At 41.3% G+C, this 27,311-nt stretch overlaps 2 protein-coding genes across 12 annotated transcripts in view; one reads left to right on the top strand and one right to left on the bottom strand.

The window, feature by feature from the left end:
- The window catches only part of LOC140738840 (uncharacterized), a 139,612-nt gene that overhangs the window by 107,265 nt on the left and 5,036 nt on the right, over window positions 1–27,311 (top strand). For 7 of the 8 annotated variants that reach the window (XM_073066763.1, XM_073066758.1, XM_073066757.1 and 4 more), the window contains one exon: window positions 3,486–3,980. In XM_073066763.1, coding sequence (XP_072922864.1) covers window positions 3,486–3,603 — 118 coding nt within the window. In that variant the 3' untranslated portion in view covers window positions 3,604–3,980. Of the gene's footprint in view, window positions 1–3,485; window positions 3,981–27,311 lie in introns of those variants that run through there. The other variant, XR_012101465.1, reaches the window with a different exon arrangement.
- Window positions 10,337–27,311, bottom strand: part of fbxo18 (F-box DNA helicase 1) — a 96,561-nt gene continuing 79,586 nt past the window's right edge. The window contains exons 18-22 of one of the 4 annotated variants that reach the window (XR_012101464.1): window positions 25,943–26,068; window positions 20,714–20,820; window positions 13,723–13,857; window positions 11,124–11,450; window positions 10,337–10,924 (exon numbers count right to left, since the gene is read on the bottom strand). Coding sequence is in view for 3 of the 4 variants with exons in the window: in XM_073066753.1 (XP_072922854.1) it covers window positions 11,343–11,450; window positions 13,723–13,857; window positions 20,714–20,820; window positions 25,943–26,068 (476 nt within the window). In the remaining variant the exon portion in view is untranslated. Of the gene's footprint in view, window positions 10,925–11,010; window positions 11,451–13,722; window positions 13,858–20,713; window positions 20,821–25,942; window positions 26,069–27,311 lie in introns of those variants that run through there. The other 3 variants (XM_073066753.1, XM_073066754.1, XM_073066755.1) reach the window with 3 other exon arrangements.

Raw genomic sequence — 27,311 nt, 5'->3', positions numbered from 1 at the left:
TCTTTTTACCCTTGCAGTTTCTTAACTCTATCCACGAAGATTCTACATCTTCCGATCCCATGTCAGCTCTTCATTTTTTACCAACAGAGTCATCCCATCTTCTCTGCCTACCCTGCCTATCCTATTGATACAATGTTCACCCTTGGACATAAAGCTCCCAAGTATGATCTTCTGTCAGTCATGACTCAGTGATGCCCACAATGTCATACCTACCAATTTCTAACTGCGCCACAAGATCGTCTACCTTATTCCATAAACCATGTGCATTCAAATATAACACCTTAAGTCATGTATTCATCACACTTTTTGATTTTGCCTGCATGTTGCACTTCAACTCATCTCACTGACTGCAAAGATGTGTCTTTTCTCACAGCACACTGCATCTAGTCATTTACCAATTGTTCCACCCTCAGCCCTCTCTACTCTGGTTCCTATTGTCCTGCCAAATTAGTTTAAACCTTCCCCATCAGCTCTACCAAACCTGCCCACAAGGGTATTGATCCCCCTTCGGTTCAAGTGTAACCCATCCTTTTGAACAGGTCACAGCTTACCCGGAAGAGATCCCAATGATCCAGAAATCTGAAATCCTGCCCCCTGCACCAGTTCCTCAGCCACAGATTCATCTGCCAAATTTTCCTCTTCGTACCCTCACTGGCAGCAATCCAGGGATTACTACCCTGGAAGTCCTGCTTTTCAGTTTTCTACCTAACTTGCTATATAATATCTCTTCTGGTGTGTTGTTGAATTGCATGTGTGTTGACATGAAGGTTAAGGCTTCATTCACAAGAGGAGGGAAAATCACCAGAAGGCAGTTGGACAGTAATCCAGTGTGTATGTATTATGGAGCCGTGCAGAGTGAGAGGAGGTGTGTAAAAGGAATGTAAATTAACTTTTTCATTTTTGATTGCTGGTAGTTCACGTTCAAATTCAAATTTAATTGTTCACCATACATGAATAACCATGAATACAGTCAAACCAAACAGCGTTACACTGAGACCAAGGTGCAAGGCACAGTACCAGCAGTCACACACAGCACAAGGCACATACAGCACATACAAGATAGCAGTAAAATAGTCATTCACAAAAATATATAATCCAAGTCCCCAGGTGCGTGAATGTTACAGTAGTCTTCAATCAAACTCGGTACAGTTTGCTGTCTGCCAAGCGAGCACTAGAGAGCATCACCAACTCCAACATGGACACCACACCACACAACTTCCAGCACTCTGGTGGAGTGCCGGACTCCGACATCTCACCCAGGGTATCTGCAAGCAGTCGACACCACAGCTCAAGGCCTGTTCTGTGCCACGCAGCTCCCCCAATGTCCGTTTCCACCATTCACCAATAAACCAATGAACTGGACTTGCAGCATTCCACATCACTACTGTCCAAGAGGATCTTGCAGTCACAAGAAATACGACTGAGACGATCATTCGCTGTTAGACTGCGCATCTCCTTTGTGCATTGATGCCTCTCTTTCGCAGCATCACGGTCCACTCCAAGTGTAGTTCCTTCATTTTCTCCACCAATAAGCAACTCACTGCTCGGGTAGACCTGCAGTATTTTAAGTTCTTAACATCCAGCAGGGTCTTGCAATCATAAAAAAAAATTTAAAAAGACAATAATACCTTGAGTTTACCCTGTAGAAGCTGCTGTGTCTGAACCAGCATCTCACTGGTATTAAACAGAGCCAAATCTTATTGGCAGCCTCTTGGATTTATCTCTCTCACAGTCAGGTTTACTGATATTGGTAGTGCCAAGCTTGCAAAGCAGAGAGCCTGGAAAATTTAAGGCGTACGTGTTCACAGAGTTTGCTATGCTTTGCTGTCTCTTAGACGTATTGTGCCAAATTGGATTATTTTTGTCCTGAAGAGTGAGAGGAAAGAGCAACGCTGACAGATTGTATCCCTCTTGCATAGATAAAACCTGGTTTAAGGCTCAGACATACCACAAGGAGGAATCATGCACAGTAAATCAGACAAGGATAAAATGACTCAAGCCAAGATAATATTTGATTGTTTAAGACTTTTAACTTAAAAAAAACAAGTAATTCAGTGGTATGTTTGGTCAAAACAGCTCTGTTTGTAAGGAAACTTGAATTTATTTTTCCCCTTCCAAGCTTTTATGATGTTTCATGTGACACACAACCTGGTGTTTGGACGATTTAAAACTTTGGTCCAGATAGATTAATAAAGCAGGGTGTCAGGACCACAGGCGAGGATCCGGCCGATTCTGCTTGCCCTTCTGCGATGTTTATTCCTCCCTCTGTAGTGTTGAGGACATGAAACTGCTTGAGCTGCAACACACTTAATGTCTGCAAGCTTTGTTGTGATTTCCTCGGCTACATGATGAACTGAGACTGAGGCTTTGGGCCTACTCTGTCTGCTCAAGGGATTCGGGGTCTATGGACCCAATTTGGTTCTGAATGCTGTTGCTTGCTTTTATTGTTTACATGATTGGTGTTTTTTTCTCTCTCTGCACATCAGCTTTTTAAAAATTGGGTTATTTTGGGTTTCTTGCTTTGTGGCTGCCTGTAAGCAGTTGAATCTCAAGGATGTATAATTTATACATTAATAATAAATGTAGTTTGAACTTGAACTGTTGAGAAATACACTCAGTGGTCAACTTTAGGAGATACATGAGTACATCTGTTCATTAATGCAAATATCTAATCAGCCATTTATGTAGCATCAACTCCATGCATAAAAACATGCAGACATGGTTAGTTGTATCTCCCAAGTGCTCCACCCAAGGAAACGTTCTCTCATCATTCTTCTTATCAAACTCCCTCAGTATAGGCTTTCAAAAAGTAAGCTGACTCTTAAGAACAGACAATGTCTGGGGGAAATCTGCAATATTTTTACAGATTAAAGATTAATTTTATTTGTCACATGTACATTGAAACATATAGTGAAATGAGTCACTTGCATCAAATCAGATCTGCAAGCACTGTGCTGGGGTCAGCCTGTAAGTCACTTCCGGTGCCAATATAACATGCCTACAGCTCACTAACTCTGATCCTATCCTGTACGTCCTTGAAATCTTTTGGAGTTCTTTGAGGAAATAACAGGCTGGATAGACAAAGGAGAGCCAGTACATGTTGTTTACTTGGATTTTAAGAAGGCCTTTGACAGCGTGCCACACATGAGGCTGCTTAACAAGTTAAAAGCCTGTGGTATTACAGGAAAGGTACTAGAATGAATAGAACATTGGCTGATTGGCAGGAGGCAAGGCATTAGAATAAGGGGACCCTATTCTAGTTGACTGCCAGTGACAAGTGCTGTTCCACAGAGATTGGTATTGGGACCGCTTCTTATCATGTTATATGTCAACAATTTGGACAAAGAAATTGATGGCTTTCTGGCCAAGTTTGCAGTCAATACAAAGACAGGTGGAGGGGCAAGTATCAGTTAATTTCTCATATCTATAAGAAGTACTTTTGCTCACCTTTTCCCTAACATTTCTTTTGTTTTTTAAAATTTCAGTTCCTGCCCCAGGTTACGGGCTGCTGAGTATGAATTGACACCAGTGGAACCAATGGATGTTCCAACAGTGGTGAATGCAAATGAAACTAATCCTTTACAGTTACCACGAGAGAGCTGACTTTCCTGAACTAATGATACGGTTCAACAATGTATGTTGGCAGCTTGGACAAAAAAATTGGATACAGGAACTGAGCAGGAAGCAGAGATTATCGATTTAGGCAATCTTTCTTTGCTTCATCTTTGCCAAGCTTGTCTGCCTTCAGCTATGGAAAATGAACACGGAAACAGACCTGAGCGACTGGCGGCTCCTCATTTATACTTAATGGATGGGACAGATACAGGAAATTCTTCTGGATTGTATTTGTGGAATTCTTTTAAAAAAACCTCTCCATTGAAACTCCATTAAACTGGTGGCAGAGGTGAGCGGAAGCTTGAAATAAATGTTTATATATTTCTATTAAATTCATTAGAAGTAAAAACTGATCCACCTCTATATTTCTGCATATGTTATCCAAATGCATTTCACCTTTCTCTAGGTATTTTCACTTAATTTTCAAGACGCATTGCCTGGCACCTCTATTGGTTTTGAAGACAACTGTTATAAAATCTGAAATACTTCCTTTCCTCAAAGGACCGCTTCTCTGGGCTAGAAATTCTCCCCCACAGGGCAAAGTTGTTGAGTGCTCCGCAGATGAATTTGATTTAAAATCTCCACAGCAAAGCACAGGCAGGTCATAAAGAAATACAGCATGGAAACAGACCTTTGGCTCACCACATCTCTGACAATTATTAACACCAACTCACACTAATTGCAGGTCATCTGTGCATTTGGTGTGAAATTAGATACATAATTGGAAATTGCTCTGTAAAATTCTTTTCCAGATTGAAGACCCTCTGACATGGCTAATTACAAGTGGCAGAGCCAGCACCGCAATGGCCTTTTTATGTACTTAACCTTTGAGTCTTGTGTATTGATAGAACTAACCCCAAACCGTCACTTTTCCCTGTAGTGAAGAATTTCTAAGCCAGTATCTTTTGATCGAGAGGTCAAGCAGGCTCATTTACCTGCCGTAATTAGCAGGTTTAATATGGAAAAGAACAGTTCTTCTGATAGGAAGGTATATAGTTTTGAGGGAGACCATGTCTTGTTTGGCCATTCATATTTATAAAAATAAGTTTAATATTTTTAATTCTAAATATAATTAAGAGTGACACCTTTGGTTAGTAATTCCGCATCAAACTGGCAACTGTGAATTGGGTCTGTAAGTTAAGTTACTGAGGGCAGAAGACTGCAGTAGTATTGTGCTAATATCAAGCTTATTCTGAATGGAATAATACTTTGGTACTTGAAGTGTGACAGGCTGGTTATGAAATTTCTGCAAAACATAATTCCTGGATTTTCTGTCTTAGTCAATTAAGTTCATCTTTTAATCTGCAAATGTAAAAAGACTTTCTTGTGTGTGTATATATGTACATATAAATAGATCACATATTAAACTGCATATTTATTTATGATTAGATAGCAATATATTGGAATCTTTAGTCAGTGTTATAGACAATAGACAATAGGTGCAGAAGTAGACCATTCGGCCCTTCAAGCCTGCACCGCCATCTTGAGATCATGGCTGATCATCTACTATCAATACCTGATTCCTGCCTTGTCCCCATATCCCTTGATTCCCCTATCCATAAGATACCTATCTAGCTCCTTCTTGAAAGCATCCAGAGAATTGGCCTCCACTGCCTTCCGAGGCAGTGCATTCCAGACCCCCACAACTCTCTGGGAGAAGAAGTTTTTCCTTAACTCTGTCCTAAATGATCTACCCCTTATTCTCAAACCATGCCCTCTGGTACTGGACTCTACCAGCATCTGGAACATATTTCTTGCCTCTATCTTGTCCAATCCCTTAATAATCTTATATGTTGCAATCAGATCCCCTCTCAATCTCCTTAATTCCAGCGTGTACAAGCCCAGTCTCTCTAACCTCTCTGCGTAAGACAGTCCGGACATCTCAGGAATTAACCTTGTGAATCTACGCTGCACTTCCTCTATAGCCAGGATGTCCTTCCTTAACCCTGGAGACCAAAACTGTACAAAATACTCCAGGTGTGGTCTCACCAGGGCCCTGTACAAATGCAAAAGGATTTCCTTGCTCTTGTACTCAATTCCCTTTGTAATAAAGTCCAACATTCCATTAGCCTTCTTCACTGCCTGCTGCAGTTGCTCATTCACCTTCAGTGACTGATGAACAAGGACTCCTAGATCTCTTTGTATTTCTCCCTTACCTAACTCTACACCGTTCAGATAATAATCTGCCTTCCTGTTCTTACTCCCAAAATGGATAACCTCACACTTATTCACATTAAACGTCATCTGCCAAGTATCTGCCCACTCACTCAGCCTATCCAAGTCACCCTGAATTCTCCTAACATCCTCATCACATGTCAAACTGCCACCCAGCTTAGTATCATCAGCAAACTTGCTGATGTTATTCTCAATGCCTTCATCTAAATCGTTGACGTAAATTGTAAACAGCTGTGGTCCCAATACCGAGCCCGGTGGCACCCCACTAATCACCACCTGCCATTCCGAGAAACACCCATTCACCGCTACCCTTTGCTTTCTATCTGCCAACCAGTTTTCTATCCATGTCAATGTCTTCCCCCCAATGCCATGAGCTTTGATTTTACCCACCAATCTCCTATGTGGGACCTTATCAAATGCCTTCTGAAAATCGAGGTACACTACATTCACTGGATCTCCCTTGTCTAACTTCCTGGTTACATCCTCGAAAAACTCCAATAGATTAGTCAAGCATGATTTACCCTTGGTAAATCCATGCTGGCTCGGCCCAATCCTATCACTGCTATCTAGATATGCCACTATTTCATCTTTAATAATGGACTCTAGCATCTTCCCCACTACTGATGTTAGGCTGACAGGTCGATAGTTCTATTTTCTCCCTCCCCCCTTTCTTAACAAGTGCGATAACATTAGCCATTCTCCAATCCTCAGGAACTGATCCTGAATCTAAGGAACATTGGAAAATGATTACCAATGCATCCGCAATTTCCAGGGCCACCTCCTTTAGTACCCTAGGATGCAGACCATCTGGACCTGGGGATTTGTCAGCCTTCAGTCCCATCAGTCTACTCATCACCGTTTCCTTCCTAATGTCAATCTGTTTCATTTCCTCTGTTACCCTATGTCCTTGGCCCATCCATACATCTGGGAGATTGCTTGTGTCTTCCTTAGTGAAGACAGATCTAAAGTACTTATTAAATTCTTCTGCCATTTCTCTGCTTCCCATGACAATTTCACCCAATTCATTCTTCAAGGGCCCAACATTGTTCTTAACTATCTTCTTTCTCTTCACATACCTAAAAAAGCTTTTGCTATCCTCCTTTATATTCCTGGCTAGCTTGCGTTCGTACCTCATTTTTTCTCCCCGTATTGCCTTTTTAGTTAAGTTCTGTTGTTCCTTAAAAATTTCCCAATCATCAGTCCTCCCACTCACCTTAGCTCTGTCATACTTCCTTTTTTTTAATGCTATGCAATCTCTGACTTCTTTTGTCAACTACTGTGGCCCCTTTCCCCCTTTTGAATCCTTCCTTCTCCGGGGGATGAACTGATTTTGCACCTTCTGCATTATTCCCAAGAATACCTGCCATTGCTGTTCCACTGTCTTTTCTGCTAGGATATCCGTCCAGTTAACTTTGGCCAGCTCCTCCCTCATGGCTCCATAGTCTCCTTTGTGCAACACTGACACCTCCGATCTGCCCTTATCCTTCTCAAATTACAGATAAAAACATCATATTATGATCACTACCCCCTAATGGCTCCTTTACTTCAAGATCGCTTATCAAATCCTGTTTATTACATAACACTAAATCCAGAATAGCCTTGTCCCTGGTCGGCTCTCGTACAAGCTGTTCCAAGAATGCATCCCTTAGGCACTCTACAAACTCCCTATCCTGGGGTCCAGCACCAACCTGATTCTCCCAGTTCACCTGCATGTTGAAATCCTCCGTAACTACTGCGACATTACCTTTGCCACATGCCAATGTTAACTCCCTATTCAACTTGCACCCAATATCCATGCTACTGTTTGGTGGCCTATAGACAACACCCATTAGGGTCCTTTTGCCCTTTCTGTTCCTCAATTCTATCCACACAGACTCCACTTCTCCTGATCCTATGTCCCCCCTTGCAAAGGACTGAATCTCATTCCTCACCAACAGGGCCACCCCACCCCCTCTGCCCACATTTCTGTCCCTACGATAGCACATATACCCTTGTACATTCATTTCCCAGGTCTGATCCCCCTGCAGCCATGTCTCCGTTATCCCAACAACATCATAGTTACCCATTCGCACCTGAGCTTCAAGCTCATCCGCCTTATTTCTGACACTTCGTGCATTCAGATATAGAATTTTTAGCCCATTTCTTCTCTCTCTGTTTGAATCTCTGCCTATTGTGCTTAACCCAGCTCCCTGAATTCCCATCGGGCTATACGCCCCTAGAATTTTGTTGTCCTTCCTAAATTTACCTATTCTTTCTGCACATTTAACTCCATGTTCTGTCAGGCCATCCCCCTGTACATGTGTCCTCCCTATCACTTGTTCCGCCTCTCCTTTCTCTACTACACACTTAATATTCCAGAACCGTGTAGTCCCCACCTGTCCTTTATTCTTCATCTCGCCATCCTCTCTCACATTCTGGATCCCTGCCCCCTGCAAATTTAGTTTAAACCCCCCCAAGAAGCACTAGCAAACTATAATGTGCACCATTTTAGAAGAGCTTAGTAATGTGGGACAAGACTGTATTATCTTCATACAGTCACCTACGCCAAGATGAGGAACTGTGATCCCTGGGGAAAGTGCAAATTGTAGATAATGACCAGATTGATTACGGGTGGAGTAGTTGGAGGAGTCAGGTGGTGCCAGGACAAAACTATTGTAAATTAACTCCAGAATCCTGAATGCTGAGGGAGATTTAAGATTATGTGGTGTCTCATCATATCAGAAATTTTCCAGAGTAAATTGTATCCAATGAATATCTTTGCAGCCATTGTTATTTCTGTAAACTTGGCAATCACATAAAACAGGCTCCCATAAAAGAGTTAACAAATGGTCAACTGCCTTAGAATTGGTTGTTGAGGGAAGTTGATGTGGGAATTAAGCTGCTGCAAAGTTAATTCTGTGTGTGAAAACACCAATCAGCAACCATCAAGCATTCCATTGCTGACAGTGTAACAGATATAAATACCAGTCCAATGTAAGTACCAATGTCTTTTTGATCAACATGCAAACCTGTGGGGCTGCTGCAAATAGCATTTTACCCAAAACAAAGCCACACCACTCATTTGCAGAATGTTTTCAGACAAGATGATTTTGGTTTACAGATATGGAACCGAGATCAAATGGTCACATAGAACACAATACGAGATAGCGTGGCAGCTTGGCCCACACTTGGAAGTATTGTGTTCAGTTCTGGTCACCTCATTACAGGAAGGATGTGGAAGCTTTAGAGAGGACACAGGAGATTTAACAGGATGCTGCCTGGATTAAACAGCAGAGAAACAGGCCCTTTGGCCCATGATATTATTCAAACTAATTAAACTAGTAATTGCCATGGTAGTGTAGTGGTTAGTATGATGTAATTTCAGCTCAAAGCTTCAGAGTACAACCTGGGCATCCTCTGTAGAGACTTTGTACTTCCTCCATGTGGAACACATGGATTTTCCTTGGGTCCTCCAGTTTACTCCCACAGTCCAAAGATGTTCCATTGTAAACTGCCCTGCAATTAGGCTAGGGCTAAATTGTGGTTGCTGGGCAGTGCAACTTGAAGGACCAGAAGGGCCTCTACTGTGCTGTATCTCTAAATAAATAAAATTAACACTGAACTAGTCTCATAATCTTATACATTTCTATCAAGTCTCCCCTCAGCCTCCACTGATACAGAGAAAACAACCCCCTAGTTTGCCCAGCCTAACACTCTGCAAAAAAATGGTACTAATGACATGCAAGGTCTGCACAATTGCTTGCCAGCATTGCTAGGGAGAGAATTCATTCTTTGCTTTTAAAGCAGATGGGAAGCTGTTGGTCAACGTCTGGGAAGCAAATTCACAAGTGTGAACTGGACAAATTGTAGGAAAGAAAATGGCCAACTCGTGTGCATTCCAAGGGAGCTGAACCATTAACTCAATTTTCTCATTTCAGAATCAAAATCAGGTTTAATATCAATGGCATATATTGTGAAATTTGTTAACTTTGTGGCAACTGTACAATGCAATACATGATATAGAAAAAAAGTTGAAATATATATATGTATATTAAATAGTTGAGATATGTAGTGCAAAAACAGAAATTAAAAAGAAAGTAGTGGAGTAGTGTTCATGGGTTCAATGTCCATTCAGAAATTAGATGTCTGAGGGGAAGAAGCTGTTCCTGAATCGCTGAGTGTGTGCCTTCAGGCTTCTGTCCCTCCTTCCTGATTATAAGAATGAGAAGAGGGCATGTCCTGGGTGGTGGGGGTCCTTGATGATGGAAGCTGCTTTTCCGAGGCACTGCTAATGAAGGTATCTTGAATACTCCAGAGGATAGTACAAATGAAACTGACTAATCTTACAACTCTGTGCAGCTTGCTTCGATCCTGTGCAGTAGTGCCCCCCACTGACTGATGCAGCCAGTCAGCGTACTCTGCACCATACATCTGAAAGAGATTTTGGAGTGCTTTCGCTGATGAACCAAATCTCCTCAACCTAGTTGCTGTCTTGCCTTTATAGCTGCATTGATCTGCTGGCTCCAGGTTAAATCTACAAGAGATATTGACACCCCCCCCCCCCCCACCGTAAGGGTTTCCATTTCTGTCCCCACTTGACACCAAGATGATCCAACTCAGGGTAGTAGTCATAGCGTTACAATCTCATCCTTAGAGCAGCAATAACCCAGCAACATCCTTGCAAATTTTCTCTGTATTCGTTTAAGCTTATCTTTCTCGTAGGTAGGTAACCAGAACCGCAGACAATACACAACACCAAAAGCTCTCTTTATCACCCTATCTACCTGTGATGCCATTCAAGGAATATTGGATCGGTGTTCTCATGTCCCTTTGTTCTACCATACACTTCAGTGCCCTACTGTTCACTTTTTCTAAGTCCTACCGTCATTTGTCCTCGCAAAATGCAAGTCCTCACATTTTTCTGCATTGAAATCTGACATTCAATGGGAGACGAGTTTCCATTTATTGCAGCAAGAATGTTGTTTTGGGCTGAGAAGGGTCCTGGTGATGGGTCTCTGCCTGAAGTGTCAATTCTTTATTCATCTCCATAGACATCTGACCTGCATAGATCTTCCAGCATTTTGTGTGTGTCTGTGTTACCTGATGACTGACAATGTTGGTGAAGTGGTAAGGGTGGCCAGGAAGCTCATGCCGTCTGCAGAAAAAATTTAAAACAAACAGTATTATGAAGTTACAACCTCCATGAGAGAAGTGGAACACAAATTAAACAAAACTCAATAGTTAGATGAATAGCAGCTTTATGGAGGGAAAACAGATATAAGACATTACATGCATAAAGATGATTGAAAACAGTAACTTTTTTATGACAAAAGGAATTAAAAATATTTACATACTGTAAATCCTTATCCAAGTTGCAAATTAGCAGGATATATTCATCAGATTTCTAGGGAGTTCCAGATACAACATCCTTCCTGATAGAGATGATATGACGTATGGTTGACCGATCTCTTCCAACAATAATTACATGCTCTCACCCATCTCACTGCTATCTCCTACCACACTCCCAACTCCAGGATATTTTCAAAGGGGGATCAGAACCCCTTCTGCCTGCTCTAACACAGTTTGCCCAGTTTTGGAGAAACGAGGAGGTAGATCAGGGGGCCAAGCCGCTGCCTCGCACATGCACTGCAGAGAGGACCACTGGCATCTTCCCCGGCACACTGGCAAGACAGAAGCAAAAGAAGGTAACAATTGAAAATAATGCATAAAAATAAAGAATTATATTGTCCATTAGCAACACTTTAATATTTCTGTCCTGCAAAAACGACTATTTACCTTTGTCTATGCTGCTCACAGTACTGTGCAAAGGTTTGAGATATATACAGTTGCATGCAAAAGTTTGGGCACTCTGGTCAAAATTTCTGTTACTGTGAATAGTTAAGTGAGTAGAAGATGAACTGATCTCCAGAAGTCATAAAGTTAAAGATAAAACATTCTTTTCAACATTTTAAGCAAGATTAATGTATTATTTTTGTTTTGTACAATTTTAGAGTGGAAAAAAAGGAAAGGAGCGCCATGCAAAATTTTGGGCACCCCAAGAGATTTGAGCTCTCAGATAACTTTTACCAAGGTCCCAGACCTTAATTAGCTTGTTAGGACTTTGGCTTGTTCACAGTCATCGTTAGGAAAGGCCAGGTGATGCAAATTTCAAAGCTTTATAAATACCCTGACTCCTCAAATCTTGTTCCAACAATCAGCAGTCATGGGCTCCTCTAAGCAGCTGCCTAGTACTCTGAAAATTAAAATAAATGATGCCCACAAAGCAGGAGAAGGATATAAGAAGATAGCAAAGTGTTTTCAGGTAGCCATTTCCTCAGTTCGTAATGTAATTAAAAACTGGCAGTTAACAGGAACGGTGGAGGTCAAGTTGAGGTCTGGAAGACCAAGAAAACTTTCTGAGAGAACCGCATGTAAGATTGCTAGAAAGGCAAATCAAAACTCCCGTTTGACTGCAAAAGACCTTCAGGAAGATTTAGCAGACTCTGGAGTGGTGGTGCACTGTTCTACTGTGCATCGATACCTGCACAAACATGACCTTCATGGAAGAGTCATAAGAAGAAAACGTTTCCTGTGTCCTCACCACAAAATTCAGTGCCAGAAGTTTGCAAAGGAACATCTAAACAAGCCTGATGCATTCTGGAAATGTCCTGTGGACTGATGAATTTAAAATAGAACGTTTTAGCCGCAGTGAGCAAAGAAAGGTACGTTTGGAGAAAAAAGGGTGCAGAATTTCATGAAAAGAACACCTCTCCAATTGTTAAACACAGGGTGGGATTGATCATGCTTTGGGCTTGTGTTGCAGAGTTTGATGCACTCACTGGAGTTTAGAAGAATGAGGAGGGATTTCAGTGAAACCTACCAAACATTTAAAGGCCTAGATAGAATGGACATGAAGAATCAAGGACCAAAGGGCACAGACTCAGAATAGGACATCCCTTTAGAACAGAGATGAGCAGGGTGGTGAATCTGTGGAGTTTGTTGCTCCCGACAACCATGGAGGGAAGTCAATTGGTATATTTAAAAAAGAGGTTACTTGGTTCTTGATTAGTAAGGGTGTCAAAGGTTACAGGGAGAAGGCAGGAGAGTGGGATAGAGAAGGGGAAAATAAGTCAGCTATGATTGAACAATGGAGTAGACTCAATGGGCTGAATGCCTAATTCTGCTCCTATACCCATGCCTTGGTTAATTAACCTGTATCCCAACAGCATGGTCCATCAAACAAAAACTGCACTGTCTTAGGTGAACCACCAGCCAGAGGGATCAACTTTACCTGTAGCTTAGAAGGTTTGGGTGAGGTGACAATCCTAAAGGCGAAATGGTTTGGGGAGCAAATGTGTGCTTGGAGAAGCATCGCTGGCTCTGGAAGCAAATTTCTATAGATGTACCAACCTAATTGGTTTCCTGGTACGGAGGCACCACTGCACATGATCATCAAAATATGGCAGAAAATTGTAGGCTCAGCCAGCTCCATCATGGGCACTAGCCTCCCCCACCATCGAGGCCATTCTCAAAAGGTGGTGACTCAAGACTGCAGCATCAATCATTAAGGACCTCCATTACTTGCTCTCTTCTCATCACTAGCATCAGGAAGGAGATTTAGGAGTTGAGGATGCACACTCCACCAATGGATTTCTGAATGGTGCAACAACCCATGAATACTATCTCACTATTTTGCACTACTTATTTTTTTATAAAGTTTTCATATTTATTTCTTACTCTATAGTACATTTTAGTTTTTGCACTGCTGCTACAAAGCAACAAATTTCACGACGCATGTCAGTGATAATAATCCTGAAACTGATGCATACCACACTGCTCACATGACATGTTCCAAGTGGCACAAGTGTAACCACCTTCCCTCTCCCTTCTCCTCACTAAGTAATCATCCTATTAATGATATCTATCAGATATATTGTTCTACTGAGTAATTACCTGTAGACTTGATGCTTTCCTCATTGTTAACACTGCTTCCCTTGAAATATGATTCAAACACCCTCTGACATAGCATTTAGCAGGCAGGCTCTTGTCAAGCAGGTTAGTGGTTAACTCAGGCTTTAGAAAATATTCCTGTAATGTTGAGATTAAACATGATTTAGAGGTGGGAACCACAACTCTAAGTCAAAACTAATGTGCAGCAGAAGTTGAGGTCTAAAGTCTTTACTTTTGGTATTAGGCCAGTGCAGTAGTATAGTGGTTAATGTAATAATAATTTATATTAAATGTAAATGTAACATTTAAATATGTTAATATTTACAGTACCACCTACTATAAATTATTTATACATTCTCTCGACAATTGTCTGGGTGTTCCAGTTTCCGCCCACATTCCAAAGATGGATAGCTAGGGTTAGTAAGTTGTGGGCGTGACATATTGGCACCAGACGTATTGTAATAATAATGGAATGGCCCAGGCACATATTTGGGCTATGTTGATTGCTGACACAAATGACACAGTTCATTGTATTTTCAATATCTTGATTCACATGGGACAAATAAAGCTAATCGTTGGTATTGGTTTATTATTTTCACAAGTAGCTAAAAACAGTGAAAAACTTGCCTTGCACACTGTTCATACAGATCAATTCCTTACACAATGCATTGAGGTAGAGCAAGGCAAAACAAAAGCAATGCAGAATAAAGTGCAGTGAAAGCTGCAGAGAAAGTGCAGTGCAGGTAACAATAAATCAATATGACAACAAGGTAGATTGCAAGGCCAGGAGACCATCTTATCATTCAAAGAGGTCCATTCAAGAGACTAATGACAGTGGAACAGAAGAAGTGTACTGATACGTGCTTTCAGGCTTTTGCATCTTCTGCCTGATAGGGCAGCCAGGAAGAGAAAACAACCAAGATGGATGGGGTGGTGGATATGTACTGTACTTGTAGTAACAAAATATAATTTTTGTCTGTAACAAATTGGATCCTGTATTATACCAGAGTGCTTTGCTAATAGTCTTCATGCAACATTATGCTGATGGACCTTGAGTGTATGACAATATGAAAGACAAGCAGATTCAGTTACTGGAAGAATGTGTAGTAGAATAATTAAGCAGACTAACAGAATGCACCCTGTCCTTGAACTGGCACGGGTACATAACACTTGTATAAAAGAGCAACTATGCCGTTTGTTTTTTCTCGAAGCTATCACTGGCCCTTGTACAATAATGGTCTTCCTTTGCAGCAAGCAAAATATCTGAGTTAGTTGTTATAAGACATAGTGAAAAGGTACTCAACAGTTTTGTTGATTATGTTGGCAACTTTACTGAGGCAGAGTCTGCAGAGGGGAGGCAGAGTCTGCAGAGGGGAGGCTAGTCTCCATGATGTGCTGCAACTCTCTGCGGTTTCCTGTGATCAGTTGCTGCACCAAGCCATGATACATCCAGACAGAATGCTTTCTATGATGCATTGATTAAAATTGGATCAGGATCTGTATTGTTATAGTTTTATCTTGTACTAAGAAATGCACTGTGAAATGAACTGATCTATATGAACAGTACCCAAGATGTGCTTTTCACTCTATATCGTTACCTGTAACTACAATAAATCAATTCCAATTCATTTCTGTTTAGCTAGTCCTAATTAGCTAAGAATGAACCACACTGCATCAACAACATGCAGTAACTCTTCAACTAATTCTTTGTGGGCCCAGATACTGTGTGTAGGGTCTCAAACCAACATCCTTCACCAGTCTATAAACTTGTCCATTTTGCTCTCTAGATGCCACCTGACCTGCTTAGTTCCCCCAGCATTGTGTGTGCATTACATAACAAAGAATTTGCATTGCTACAGTGTCGTTCATGAACCCCACACTTTTCAAAGTCATCAGTGAGGGGCAAAAATACCAACTCTTCTTCATAAGGTCCACAAAAAATTATTTCAGTCTCTATTTGATTTCCAATCCAGCTGAATCTTGTATATGAGCAGGACTGAGAAATTATTCATGAGTGAAATATCTGCCATGTCAGGTTTTGATGATAAACATACCACGAGTGGTTTGATTTAAACACCTTATTATAAAGCTTTTTACTGCGACATCTCCCACACGCATTTACACTGACAGGCACACCTGAAAACAGACTACAGGGAGTTAGGAAGGAAGTTGAGAAGCAGGAGCTCAAAGGTAGTCATCTCAGGATTTCTGCCTGTGCTACGTGACAGTGAGTATAGGGATAGGATGAGATGGAGGGTTAATGTGTGGCTGAGGAATTGGAGCAGGGGGCAGGGATTCTGATTTCTGGATCATTGGGACCTCTTTTGGGGCAGGAGTGACCTGTACAAAAAGGGCGGGTTGCACTTGAATCCCAGGGAGACCAATATCCTGGTGGGGAGGTTTGCTAAGGCTATTGGGAAAAGTTTAAACTAGGATTGCTGGGGGGTGGGAACCAAACTGAAGAGATGGAAGAAGGAGTGGTTGGCTCACAAATAGAGAAAGCTTGTAGTCAGTGCAAGAGGGAGGAAGGCAGGAAGGGATCGACAGGAAAGGCCAGCCCCCGTGTGCTGCAATGTCTCCGCTGTATCCTCTCCTGGACTGCTGCAACAGCCAAGGTTGCACAGTTCCCCCACCATCTGCCTTTCCAATAAAAAAAGGAAGAGGCTTTTTAGCAGTTTACATTACTAACGTCTTGCAGGGTCCTGCAATCACAAGAGGAAAGTCACCCGCTGTTAGTTAGCCCACTGCTTTCATGCACTTACTATGGTGTTTTTCCTGTACCGGGCAGTAACACGGTCCACACTAAGCCCAGCTCCTCCACCAACAAGCAGCTCACTGATGGTGTGGACCTGCAGTACATAGGTCTTACATAGAACACTGCACAGCACAGTAAGAGCCTTCAGCTCATGATATTGCGCTAACCTTTTAATCTACTCTGCAATCAATCCAAATCTCTGCCACGGACAGACCCAAGATGGGACGAGCAACCCAGTCCCAGTGAATTGTAAAAACCCAGCGAATAGCTCTGCCATGGATGGTCCCAAGCCTGGCTGTGAAAGGAGGAGGGCTGGACTTGGGGCTAGCAAGCCAATCTTGGAAAAAAAAACCCAGAGATACAGAAACGCCAACAAAAGTTCCAAAGACTTCATTCGTGGGAGAAGAAAGCTCTTCACGTAGGAGACGTTTGAAGCCGTATGATGAAAGCGGAAACCACAACATTCTGTTGGCCTAGGACAGACGACTCTTGCAAGTGGCTATCAGCAGACTAGGTCCCAGTAGGGCTTAAGAAGATGATGATGATGATCAATCTAAATCTTCTCTCCCATATATCACTCCATTTTTCTTCCACCCATGTGCCCATCTTAAATATCCTTAATGTATCTGCTTGGACTACCACCTTGGCAGCATGTTCTACACTCCTACCAATTTGTGTAAAAATACCTCCAACTTACCCCCCCCCCCCCCAAACTTTCCTCCAATCACCTTAAAATTATGTCCTCTTGTATTAATCATTGCCACTGTGGGATAAAGGCCCTGACTATCTACTCTATGACACTTAACATCTTGCACACTCTATCAAGTAACTTCTTGTCCTCCTTCGATCCAAAGAGAAAAGCCTTAGCTTGCTCAACCTCTCCTCACAAGACATGCTCTCTAATCCAGGCGGCATGCTGGTAAAACTCCTCTGCACCCCTTCTATAGCTTCCATATCCCTCCTACAATGTCTCTTCTTGGGAATGAACCACAGTCAGCTGACTCACTGCCACCACTAAAGCACAAATGCCACCTTTCCACTTTGATTTTGAATCTGCTTCCAGACTCAGTCAGCACCTCCTGGTCAGTACATATATGCTTGGAATGACTTCCTGACACACTGAGGAACTTCGTGTGTAGTCAACCTTTGGACTCTGTCCCTGAAGTAATGTTTGGCATCTGCAGAATCTCTTGTGTTTATAATTTTAATGCCCCTTTCTGATTTTCAATCTGATAGTCCCATGTTTGGGCAAAACTGAGAAATAATTTATGAGCTGATTCTGCATCATTGAGATTTGATTACAAAAACCCTGTTGTTCGTTTAGTGTTAATGTTTAATTCTAAATCTGAGCTTAACTCCAGATCCTTCTTGTTCTCTACTCTTTATCAAAACATAAGAAAGCAGCTCTTGCGTTTTACTGTTTACTCTGACCTTCTCTGCCACTCCCATGGGAAGACTGATATTCACGAAACAGCTCAGTACATCACAGAAACCAGCCCCACCTCCATTGATCCTGCTACACTTTTCACAGCCTCGGTAAAGCAGACAGCATAAGCAAAGACCCCATCCACCCTGGACATTCTCTCTTTTCCCCTTGCCCATTGGTGCAACCACAGCTTCCACCCCACTGTTATAAGACAATTGAATAGAACCCTTGTAATTATTGCAATAAATATTGCCTACTCAGAGAACAGAAAAGTTTTACTGAGGGAAAAACATTCTGAAGCACTTAATAAATTAGGCAGCTTCTGTGGAAATGGAAACAGAATTAGCATACAAGTCCTTCTATCAGGCCTGCCAAATAGTCCCAGCATTATCGGATTTTAGCTCAGATTTGCAGCATCTGCATCGTTTTGCATTTAATGATCATCACAGCTTGATATGCCAACCGGTTTGCCCATGACCACACAAAAGTGTAGAGAGTTATTACAAAACTCAGCACATCACAAAGGTAGCCTCTCTCCTCCAATGGAGTCTGTCTACCCTTCTTACTGTCTCATAAAGCAGTCAGCATAATTAAAGACCTCACCCTTCCTGGATGTTCTCCTTTCTCCAACCTTCCATCAGGCTGAAGATACAAAAGCCTGAAAGCACGTGAAACCTATTGAATGTTGAAAGGCCTAGATAGAGTGGATGAGGAGAGGATGTTTCCTATAGTGGGGGACTCTATGACCAGTGGGCACACCCTCAGAATACAAGGACGTATATCAGAGCATGTGACAATGATAGACTAATTTACCATAAGCTCACATGCGTCAGGCATTCAAACCTTTATTAGATCTTGAAACTCAGCTCTGTAATTGGAAGAGATATGCCTGCCTTTTGCCTGAGTTGAGCACGTATTCAGCCCTAGATCCTCAAGCTGAAAGGCAGTGCTGAGTACTGAAGTAGGTAACTCAACAGCACCTTACCAAGGACAATCAGAGCAGAACAATAAAGGGTGTGCTTGCTTCTGACACCCAGATTCTGGGATATGCATATTTTAATTTTTACTTTATTTAGAGATATAGCACAGTAACGGGTAGGTCCTTCTGGTCCAATGAGCCTGCATCGTCCAATCACACCCATGTGACCAAATAACCTGCTAATCCACATGTTCTTTAGAACATGGGAAGAAACACACACAGTCATGGGGAGAACATACAAACACCTTACGGACAGCGAGGGGAATTGAACCCCGGTCGCTGGCATTATAAAAGCATTATGCTAACCACCATTCTACCGTGCTGCCCCAATAATTTACAACAAGTTACATATTGCAAATGAAGCACTTCTATGATAATGAATAGTTAAAATCGGACATATATTTTAAATGTTTATCATTGCTTTAAAGTGTGTTTGGCCTCCAATCTTAAAAATGTTTTTGAACAGGTGCCAAATGTTTTTTTAAAAACAGAGACACATAGATTCTGACCTCTGAGTAGGTCTGTGGCTCAGTAAGTACCTCCCTGAGGAACCAAATACAAAACTTCGACTGGCCCTTCGAATGGATATTAAACAATGACACACAAAAACACAAACGATTCTGCAGATGCTGAAAATCCAAACTAGCATCCACAAAATGCTGGAGGAACTCAGCAGATCAGGCAACATCCATGGAGAGGAATTAAACAGTCAATATTTCGGGCCGAGACCCCACAGCATAGCACGGCAGCATGGTGGTCAGTGCAATGCAACTGAAGTTCAATTACCAATGCTGCTTGTAAGGAGCTTGTAAATTCTCATGATCGCATGGATTTCCTCCGGGTGCTCCTGTTTCCTCTCACAATGTAAAGACATATGGGTTAGGGTTAGTGATCTGTGGGCATGCTATAATGCTGCCTGCAACACCTGTGGGTTGCCCCCAGTTTGGCATGTCCCAGTTGAACTTTACCAGTTTTTATCTATGCACCATAGAAAGCATCCTCTCTGGATGCCCAAGAGCTCAGTATGGCAACTGCTCTACATGTGACCACAAGAAACTGCAGTTATAGGTGAAGCTCAGCACATCACAGAAACCAGCCTCCTCTCTATGGACTCTGTCTATATTTCTTGCTGCCTCAGTAGAGCAACCAGCATAATCAAGGACCCCAACCCACCCTGGACACTTCCTTTTCTCCTCTCTCTCATTGGGCAGAAGATATAAAAGCATGAAAGCACATACCACCAGGCTCAAGGACAGCTTCTACCTTACAGTTATTAGACTCTTGAATGGATCACTTGTAAGATGGACTCTTGACCCCAGCATCTATGATCTTGCGCCTCGGTTAAAGGTAGGGGTCCATGGCATAAAAAAGATTGGGGACCCCTGGTTTAAAGCCATATGATGCAAATACAGGCATATGGGACTAGACAACCTGGTCAGGTTGGAAGAGTTCAGCTGAAGGGTTTGCTTCCATGCTGAGGTGCTCAATGACTCTTTCTCAGCACTGATTAGCCACATAGCTCACCCCAGCCTGTCTCTACATCACCCAGGTAGTTTCTCCATACCGGATTGTGGGTTGATGCATTCATTGCTGGCTTCACACCAGTATCCTGGAACAGCAGTACGGTCCATGTCACATCTTTTTCTATACAAAGCTATAATGACCCTTGTAGCACCAACTCTATGAGCACTCTTGTTCCTGCACTAAGCTCAGTACCAGTTTGGCACAGTGTGACACAGTTCATGCCCAAACATCTGAAGAGCCTCGCAGTCCAATGTACAATCCTCCCCAATGTGCTCTACTCACACTGAAACACAGTAAGAATCTCACTCACGCTGGCGAAGGAGAGAAGACATTCCAAAGACCGGCTCATCACTAGACGCCTCTTTGCACGGGTAACGGCAATATAAAGCAAGTTCCAGTCGATACACGGGACCAGGTCTAAAGGCAGAATTGTAATTTACATAAATACAGTCATACTCCAAGGAAACAGTGTTATTAGATACCTGCAGAATTTCAGTATATATTTTAGAGGTACCTAGAGGAGGTTTACAAGAATTACCTTAAGGATGAAAGGTATAACCTATGAGGAGCATTTGATAGCTCTGGGCCTGCACTTGCTGGAGATTAGAAGAATGAGGGAAGATCTCATTGAAACAAACTGAATATTGGAAGGCCTAGACAGAATGGATATGGAGAGGATGTTTCCAATAGTGGGAGAGGCTAAGACCAGAGGACAGGGCATCAGAATAAAAGGATGTCCCTTTATAGAGCAGAGATGAGGAGGAATTTTGTTAGCCAGAGGGTGGTGAATCTGTGAAATTCATTGCCACAGACAGCTGTGGATGCCAAGTCATTGGATATATTTAAAGCAAAGGTTGATAGGTTCTTGATTAGTAAGGGTGTCATAGGTTATGGGGAGATGGCAGGAGGATGGGGTTGAGAGGGATAATAAATCAGCCATCGTGGAATGGTTGAGAAGCTTCGATGGAGCCAAATTCTGCTGCTGTCTTATGGCAAATGCGAGAGCCATAACTGTTACTCAGTAACAGTAAGGATGGCAGATTAAATTATGCTGATTGAGAACAATGATGAGGCTTCTCTCTGAACACACCAGCACTGTGTTACTGCTGTCACTGAGATTAGATTGTGCAGGCAATGGGCAGCAGATGTTTATCATTAAACCCTGCAGTGAAACGCACAGCTTCCAAAGCTCAGCTACAGGGACTGCAGTGGAACCAAATTTACAGGCAAAATACAAACTGCGATTACAATTTAGTCTTAAGGGCCTACAGGAGTGATTTCTGCACACTAGTTCTTTTTGCAACCCCACTGCTCAAATAGCTGCTTTACTCTTGGCAAGACAACATCCCAAAGATTACAATGTAAATCATTTGTTTCCAGGAATGGTGTCCGTTAACCTGTTACCCCCTCCTCCATTCAGAAACAGAGGCAAATTGATGAGGATCTAAATTTAATGCAAGCTCAAAAATCAGGAAACATTTTATTTTAATAGATGCCCTTCCTACGAACAACATCAAGTCAAATTTATTGTCATTTTGACCATAGACTGCTGGTACAGTACACAGTAAAAACAAAACAATGTTCCTCCAGGACCCTGGTGCTACATGAAACAACATGCTTCAATTGTTCAGGAAGGGCACATGGACCACTTCCTGGGTTACTGAAATGTCCCAGCCCAGAAAATGAATTGATTTATTCATGTTCTGGATTTTGATTTATTATGTCACAGTGCCTATCACTGGGCCTGGAGCGTAGGCCTCTCTCTTTCAATGATGTTGGAGGAAGGTACCAATTTTCTGCATTTATGGATTTGGACTATGGACTTTTTCATAGAACATAGAAATCTACAGCACATTACAGGCCCTTCGGCCCACAATATTGTGCCGACCATGTAACCTACTTTAGAAACTGCCTGAAATTTCCCTACTGCATAGCCCTCTATTTTCCATGTATTTTCATGGAAAATACATAAATCATGTATTTATAAATACATAAATAACATCTATTTTCCATTTTCCAAGACTCTATTGTAACTGCCTCTACCACCTTCGTTGGCAGTGCATTCCATGCACCCATCACTGTCTGTGTGAAAAAGTTACCTCTGACATCCCCCTTGTACCTACTTCCAATCACTTTAAAACTATGCCCCCTATTGCTAAATATCATTTACAAAAATTAAAAAAAGATGGAGGTCTTGCTTTGCCTAATTTAAGAATGTATTATTGGGCTGTTAATATACGTTATATGTGTTTTTGGTTATATTGGGCTGATAGAGATGAACGACCTCCATGGGCTGATTTGGAATTGAATGCTGTGAAACAGTTTCACTTAACCTCATTATTAGGAGCTTCTCTGCCTGTACAACTGGCCAAAATTACTAATTTAAATTTATATTCTGTGATTAAGCAGTCATTACAAATTTGGTTCCAGTTTTGTAATTTTTTTAATCTTAAAAAATTTAAACTTTTTAGTTTATCGAAATTACTTATTTAAACCTTTATTAAGTGATCCTACTTTTCTTCTTTGTAAGAATAAAGGGGTTTATTCCTTCATAGATTTGTTCCAAGATGGCCGACTGATGTCTTTTGAGAAATTAGTAACTACCGTAGATTCCGGACTACAGAGCGCACCTGATTAAAAGCCGCTGGCTCTAATTTTAGAAATAAAATCAATTTTTTAATTGTAAAGGCCGCACCGGATTTTAGGCCGCACCGGATTTTCGGCCGCAGGTGTCCCACGTTGTAATATGAGATATTTACACAGAAAGATATTACACGTGAGGATTTTTTAAACTTTTAATTAAATCCATATGGTAACAAAAACAAATACATATTGCAAATGCTTTTTTTCGAACCGTGCCCGTACGCGGCTACTTTTAAATATACGTTGCGTATACTTCTTTACTGAACAACATTCCAATATCTCCTAACGACTGGTAAAAAATATATATATTGCAGCCTACCAGGAAAAGTTATTGATCACCTTTAACTTAAAAGCAGCGTTCGCTCAGATCCAAAGCCGCTCGCGTAATGCGCTCCCTCCCTCCGTCCCGTTTCATCGCAAACCGGCATTTTCCCACAAGACACCGCGAAACCGGGTGTGACGTCATAGCATCCCGCGATGTAGTACAGAAAACAAATATAGTTAAAACTCTTCTAACTTTAACTAGAAAATGAATTACTAAGCGAAAATATTATAAACTAAATAACTGCCATAAGGCAGCACAATGCTTCGAGTGTTTTCCATGTTGATGAGGGTGAGTACAAATGACTGATTTACAATAATTTAATTGTGAAAGTGCGCTTGATTTATCATACAATTTCATTGGACCTCTGTGAACTACTCATCAATTTTATTGGTCTACTGTTATGAGGCAAAATGTTTACGAGGCGGCATGAAAAAAAACCATGTATTAGCCGCTCTGGATTATAGGCCACAAAGTTCAAAGCTGTTCAAAATGTGGGAAAAAAGTAGCGGCTTAAAATCCGGAATCTACGGTAAATACTCTCTCTCATATTCACATTTCCTGCAATATCTTCAAGTCAGACACTTCTTACAAAACTACTAAAGTAATTTTCTATATATACAAGATTCTGGCCTGTTAAGATATTATTTTAAAAATGAATCCTTTAGTGAAGGGTTTTATTGGGAAAGTTTATAATTTATTGTTACAACAACACAATTATCCTTCACTTAAGATTAAGCAAGTTTGGGAGAGAGAGCATAACATGACCCTGATAACAGAAGATTGGTTGCGGATTTTGAAGTTGGTCAATTCTTCTTCAATTTGTGCCAATTGCTCTTTAATTCAATTTAAAATTGTACATCGTTATTATCTGACAAAGGAGAGACTGTCTAAAATGTTTCCTAATGTTGATAGTCAGTGTGACAGATGTAAAACTGAGACAGCCACATTGACACATATGTTTTGGTGGTGTTCTGTATTGAAACATTTTTGGAAGTCTATTTTCTCTACAATTTCTAAAGCTTTAAAAATTAATTTACAACCTAATAAATTGACAGTTTTATTTGGTATAATTCCTCAATATATTCATGGTATTTCTCCATCAGACCAACATGTAATTACATTTGTTACATTATTGGCCCGAAGGGCTAATTGTTGAAATGGAAAGATGCTTCTATTCCTACTTTGATACAATGGTTTTCTCAGGTGATGTTATGTCTTAGTTTGAAGAAAATCAGAAGTCGAACTTTTGATCCTCGATTTGATTTTGAGAGAAGATGGGGTTCATTCACCCGCTACTATCATCTGATTTGAGTTAATTAATATGGTTTCCTTCCGATTTTTCTTTAAGTGGATTTGAGTTGGCAGATTGATGTTTTTTTTTGGAAGATTGTATGATGTATAGCTTTGGGGTTGTGCTTCCAGTGGTTTTTTTTTTTTTGTTTTTGTTTTTTTTTTCAGTTAGTAGGGATTCTTTTTTTCCTTGTTTTTCTTTCAAAAAAAATTCTTAACACTATTTTTTCTTCTTATTATTGATATATTGCTTAGCTTTGTTAGTTATTTGCTAATTTAATTCTTTATTGTACATAATAACATATTGACTTAATGCATCTTTTTTTGTTAATCTTCAATAATAATTAATAAAAAAGATTTAAAAATGAAAAAAAAAATTAAAAAAACAAACTATGCCCCTTGAGTTAGCCATTTCAGCCCTGGGAAAAAGCCTCTGGCCATCCACATGATAAATGCCCTTCACCTTATACACCTCTATCAAGTCACCTCTCATCCTCAGTTGCTCCGAAGAGAAAAGGCCAAGTTCACTCAACCTATTCTCATAAAGCATGTTCTCCAATCCAGGCAACATCCTTTTAAATCTCCTCTGCACTATCTCTATAGTATCCCCATCCTTCTTGGAGTGAGGTGACCAGAATTCTAAGTGGAGTCTGACCAAAGTCTTAAATAGCTGTCTTATGGTTTTTAATATTCTGTGTTCTCACCTATTCCTTCTCCTCGTTTTTTGTGAGGGAGGAGGGTGGTCTGGAGGTCAATCTTCTTGGGGCAATTTTGTTAGTTTTCTCTGCGGGGAGAGAGTGATCTGGGGGCTGATATTCTTGTTGCATTTTGTGAGGGGGATGCGGGGGTTAATGATCATGTTGCTTTTTTTAGGGTGGGGGGGTTGATTTGCTGTTTCTCTCTGAATTGACTTCCATGTTTTTCTTTGTTTCGTGGCTATCGGAAAAGAAGAATCTCAGAGTTGTATACTGAATACATACTTTGATAATAAATTAAACTTTGAACCTTTGTCATGGACATAAAGGCACAATGAAAACCTGTTTTCAATGGGCAGACTGGATTAACAAAAGATTTCACTCAGAGGCTGCAAATCACGATTATTATCTGCTCAACATCTGATAACGTGTACACGGGTGGATCATCTAAAGGCCTTGGATATGATGACCCAGTATTGTTAAATAGCTATCTGCCTCTTTGCAAAGCTCATGAAAGAATGACAGCCCATTCAAAGGTGAAAGGTGGGAGTGAGGGCAAGTTTGAAAAGAATGGAGGAGTACACACCTATCTTGAACTGTGAAAGAACAAGAGGGTTATGTCGAAAGCCAGGAACTTTTATAAGGTCTTCAGCAATCTGAACTGTATCAAACTCCAATCCTTTTGCTTTGTGCACGGTTCCCAGAACAATACCTATAGAAAAACAAAGGGGAAAGTTAATCTTTCTAATTAGGAACAATAGAAATTTCAACTTTTAATTTCCTACATATTCTTCAATTATTTGTGCTAGGTGATCTTTGAAGTTTTAACAGCTGTCAGAAAGGAAAACTATCACATAAATAAAATCAGTGAAAGGAAGGGGCCATTTCACCTCCCTTCTCTGTTACACCACTAATTGAGATCTGACATCTAACTCTATTTGCCTGCGTAGAAACATAGAAAACTACAGCACAATACAGGCCCTTCAGCCCACAATGCTGTGCTGAACATGTGCTTACTTTATAAATTATTTAGGGTTACCCAAAGCCCTCCACGCACTTGCCACTCTCTGCGTAAAAAGCTTATCCTTGACATCTTCTCTGTAACTACTTCCAAACACCTTAAAACTGTGCCCTCTAGTGATACCCATTTCAGCCCTGGGAAAAAAGCCACTGATCGTGTGGATAGTCAATGCCTCTCATCATCTTATACACCTCTATCAGGTCACCTCTCATCCTCCGTCTCTCCAAGGAAAAAAGGCCAAGTTCACTCAACCTATTCTCATAATCCAGATAACATCCTTGGAAATCTCATCTGCACCTTTCTATAGTTTCCACATCCTTCCTGTAGTGAGGGGACCAGAACTGAGCTCAGTACTCCAAGTGGGGTCTGACTAGGGTCCTATATAGCTGTAACATTACCTCTCGGCTCTTGAACTCAATCCCACGATTGATGAAGGCCAATACACCGTAAGCCTTCTTAACCACACAGTCAATCTGCGCAGCAGCTTTGAATGTCCTATAGACTCGATCCCCAAGATCCCTCTGATCCTCCAGAATGCCAAGACTCTTACTATATTCTGCCATCATATTTGACCTACCAAAATGAACCACCTCACACTTATCTGGGTTGAACTCCATCTGCCACTTCTCAGCCCAGTTTTGCATCCTATCGATGTCCCGCTGTATCCTCTGACAGCCCTCTACACTATCCAGAACACCCACAACATTTGCGTCATCGGCAAATTTACTAACCCATCCCTCCACTTCCTCATCCAGGTCATTTATAAAAATCACAAAGAGAAGGGGTCCTAGAACAGATCCCCAAGGCACATCACTGGTAATAGACAATAGACAGTAGGTGCAGGAGTAGGCCATTTGGCCCTTCTAGCCAGCACCGCCATTCACTGTGATCATGGCTGATCATACACAATCAGTACCCCGTTCCTGCCCTCTCC

This window comes from Hemitrygon akajei, chromosome 14, assembly GCF_048418815.1.
Source record: "Hemitrygon akajei chromosome 14, sHemAka1.3, whole genome shotgun sequence".
Classification (NCBI taxonomy): Eukaryota; Metazoa; Chordata; class Chondrichthyes; order Myliobatiformes; family Dasyatidae; genus Hemitrygon; species Hemitrygon akajei.
Note: the sequence above shows the minus strand (reverse complement) of the source record. Positions and strands in the feature narration are given on the sequence as shown.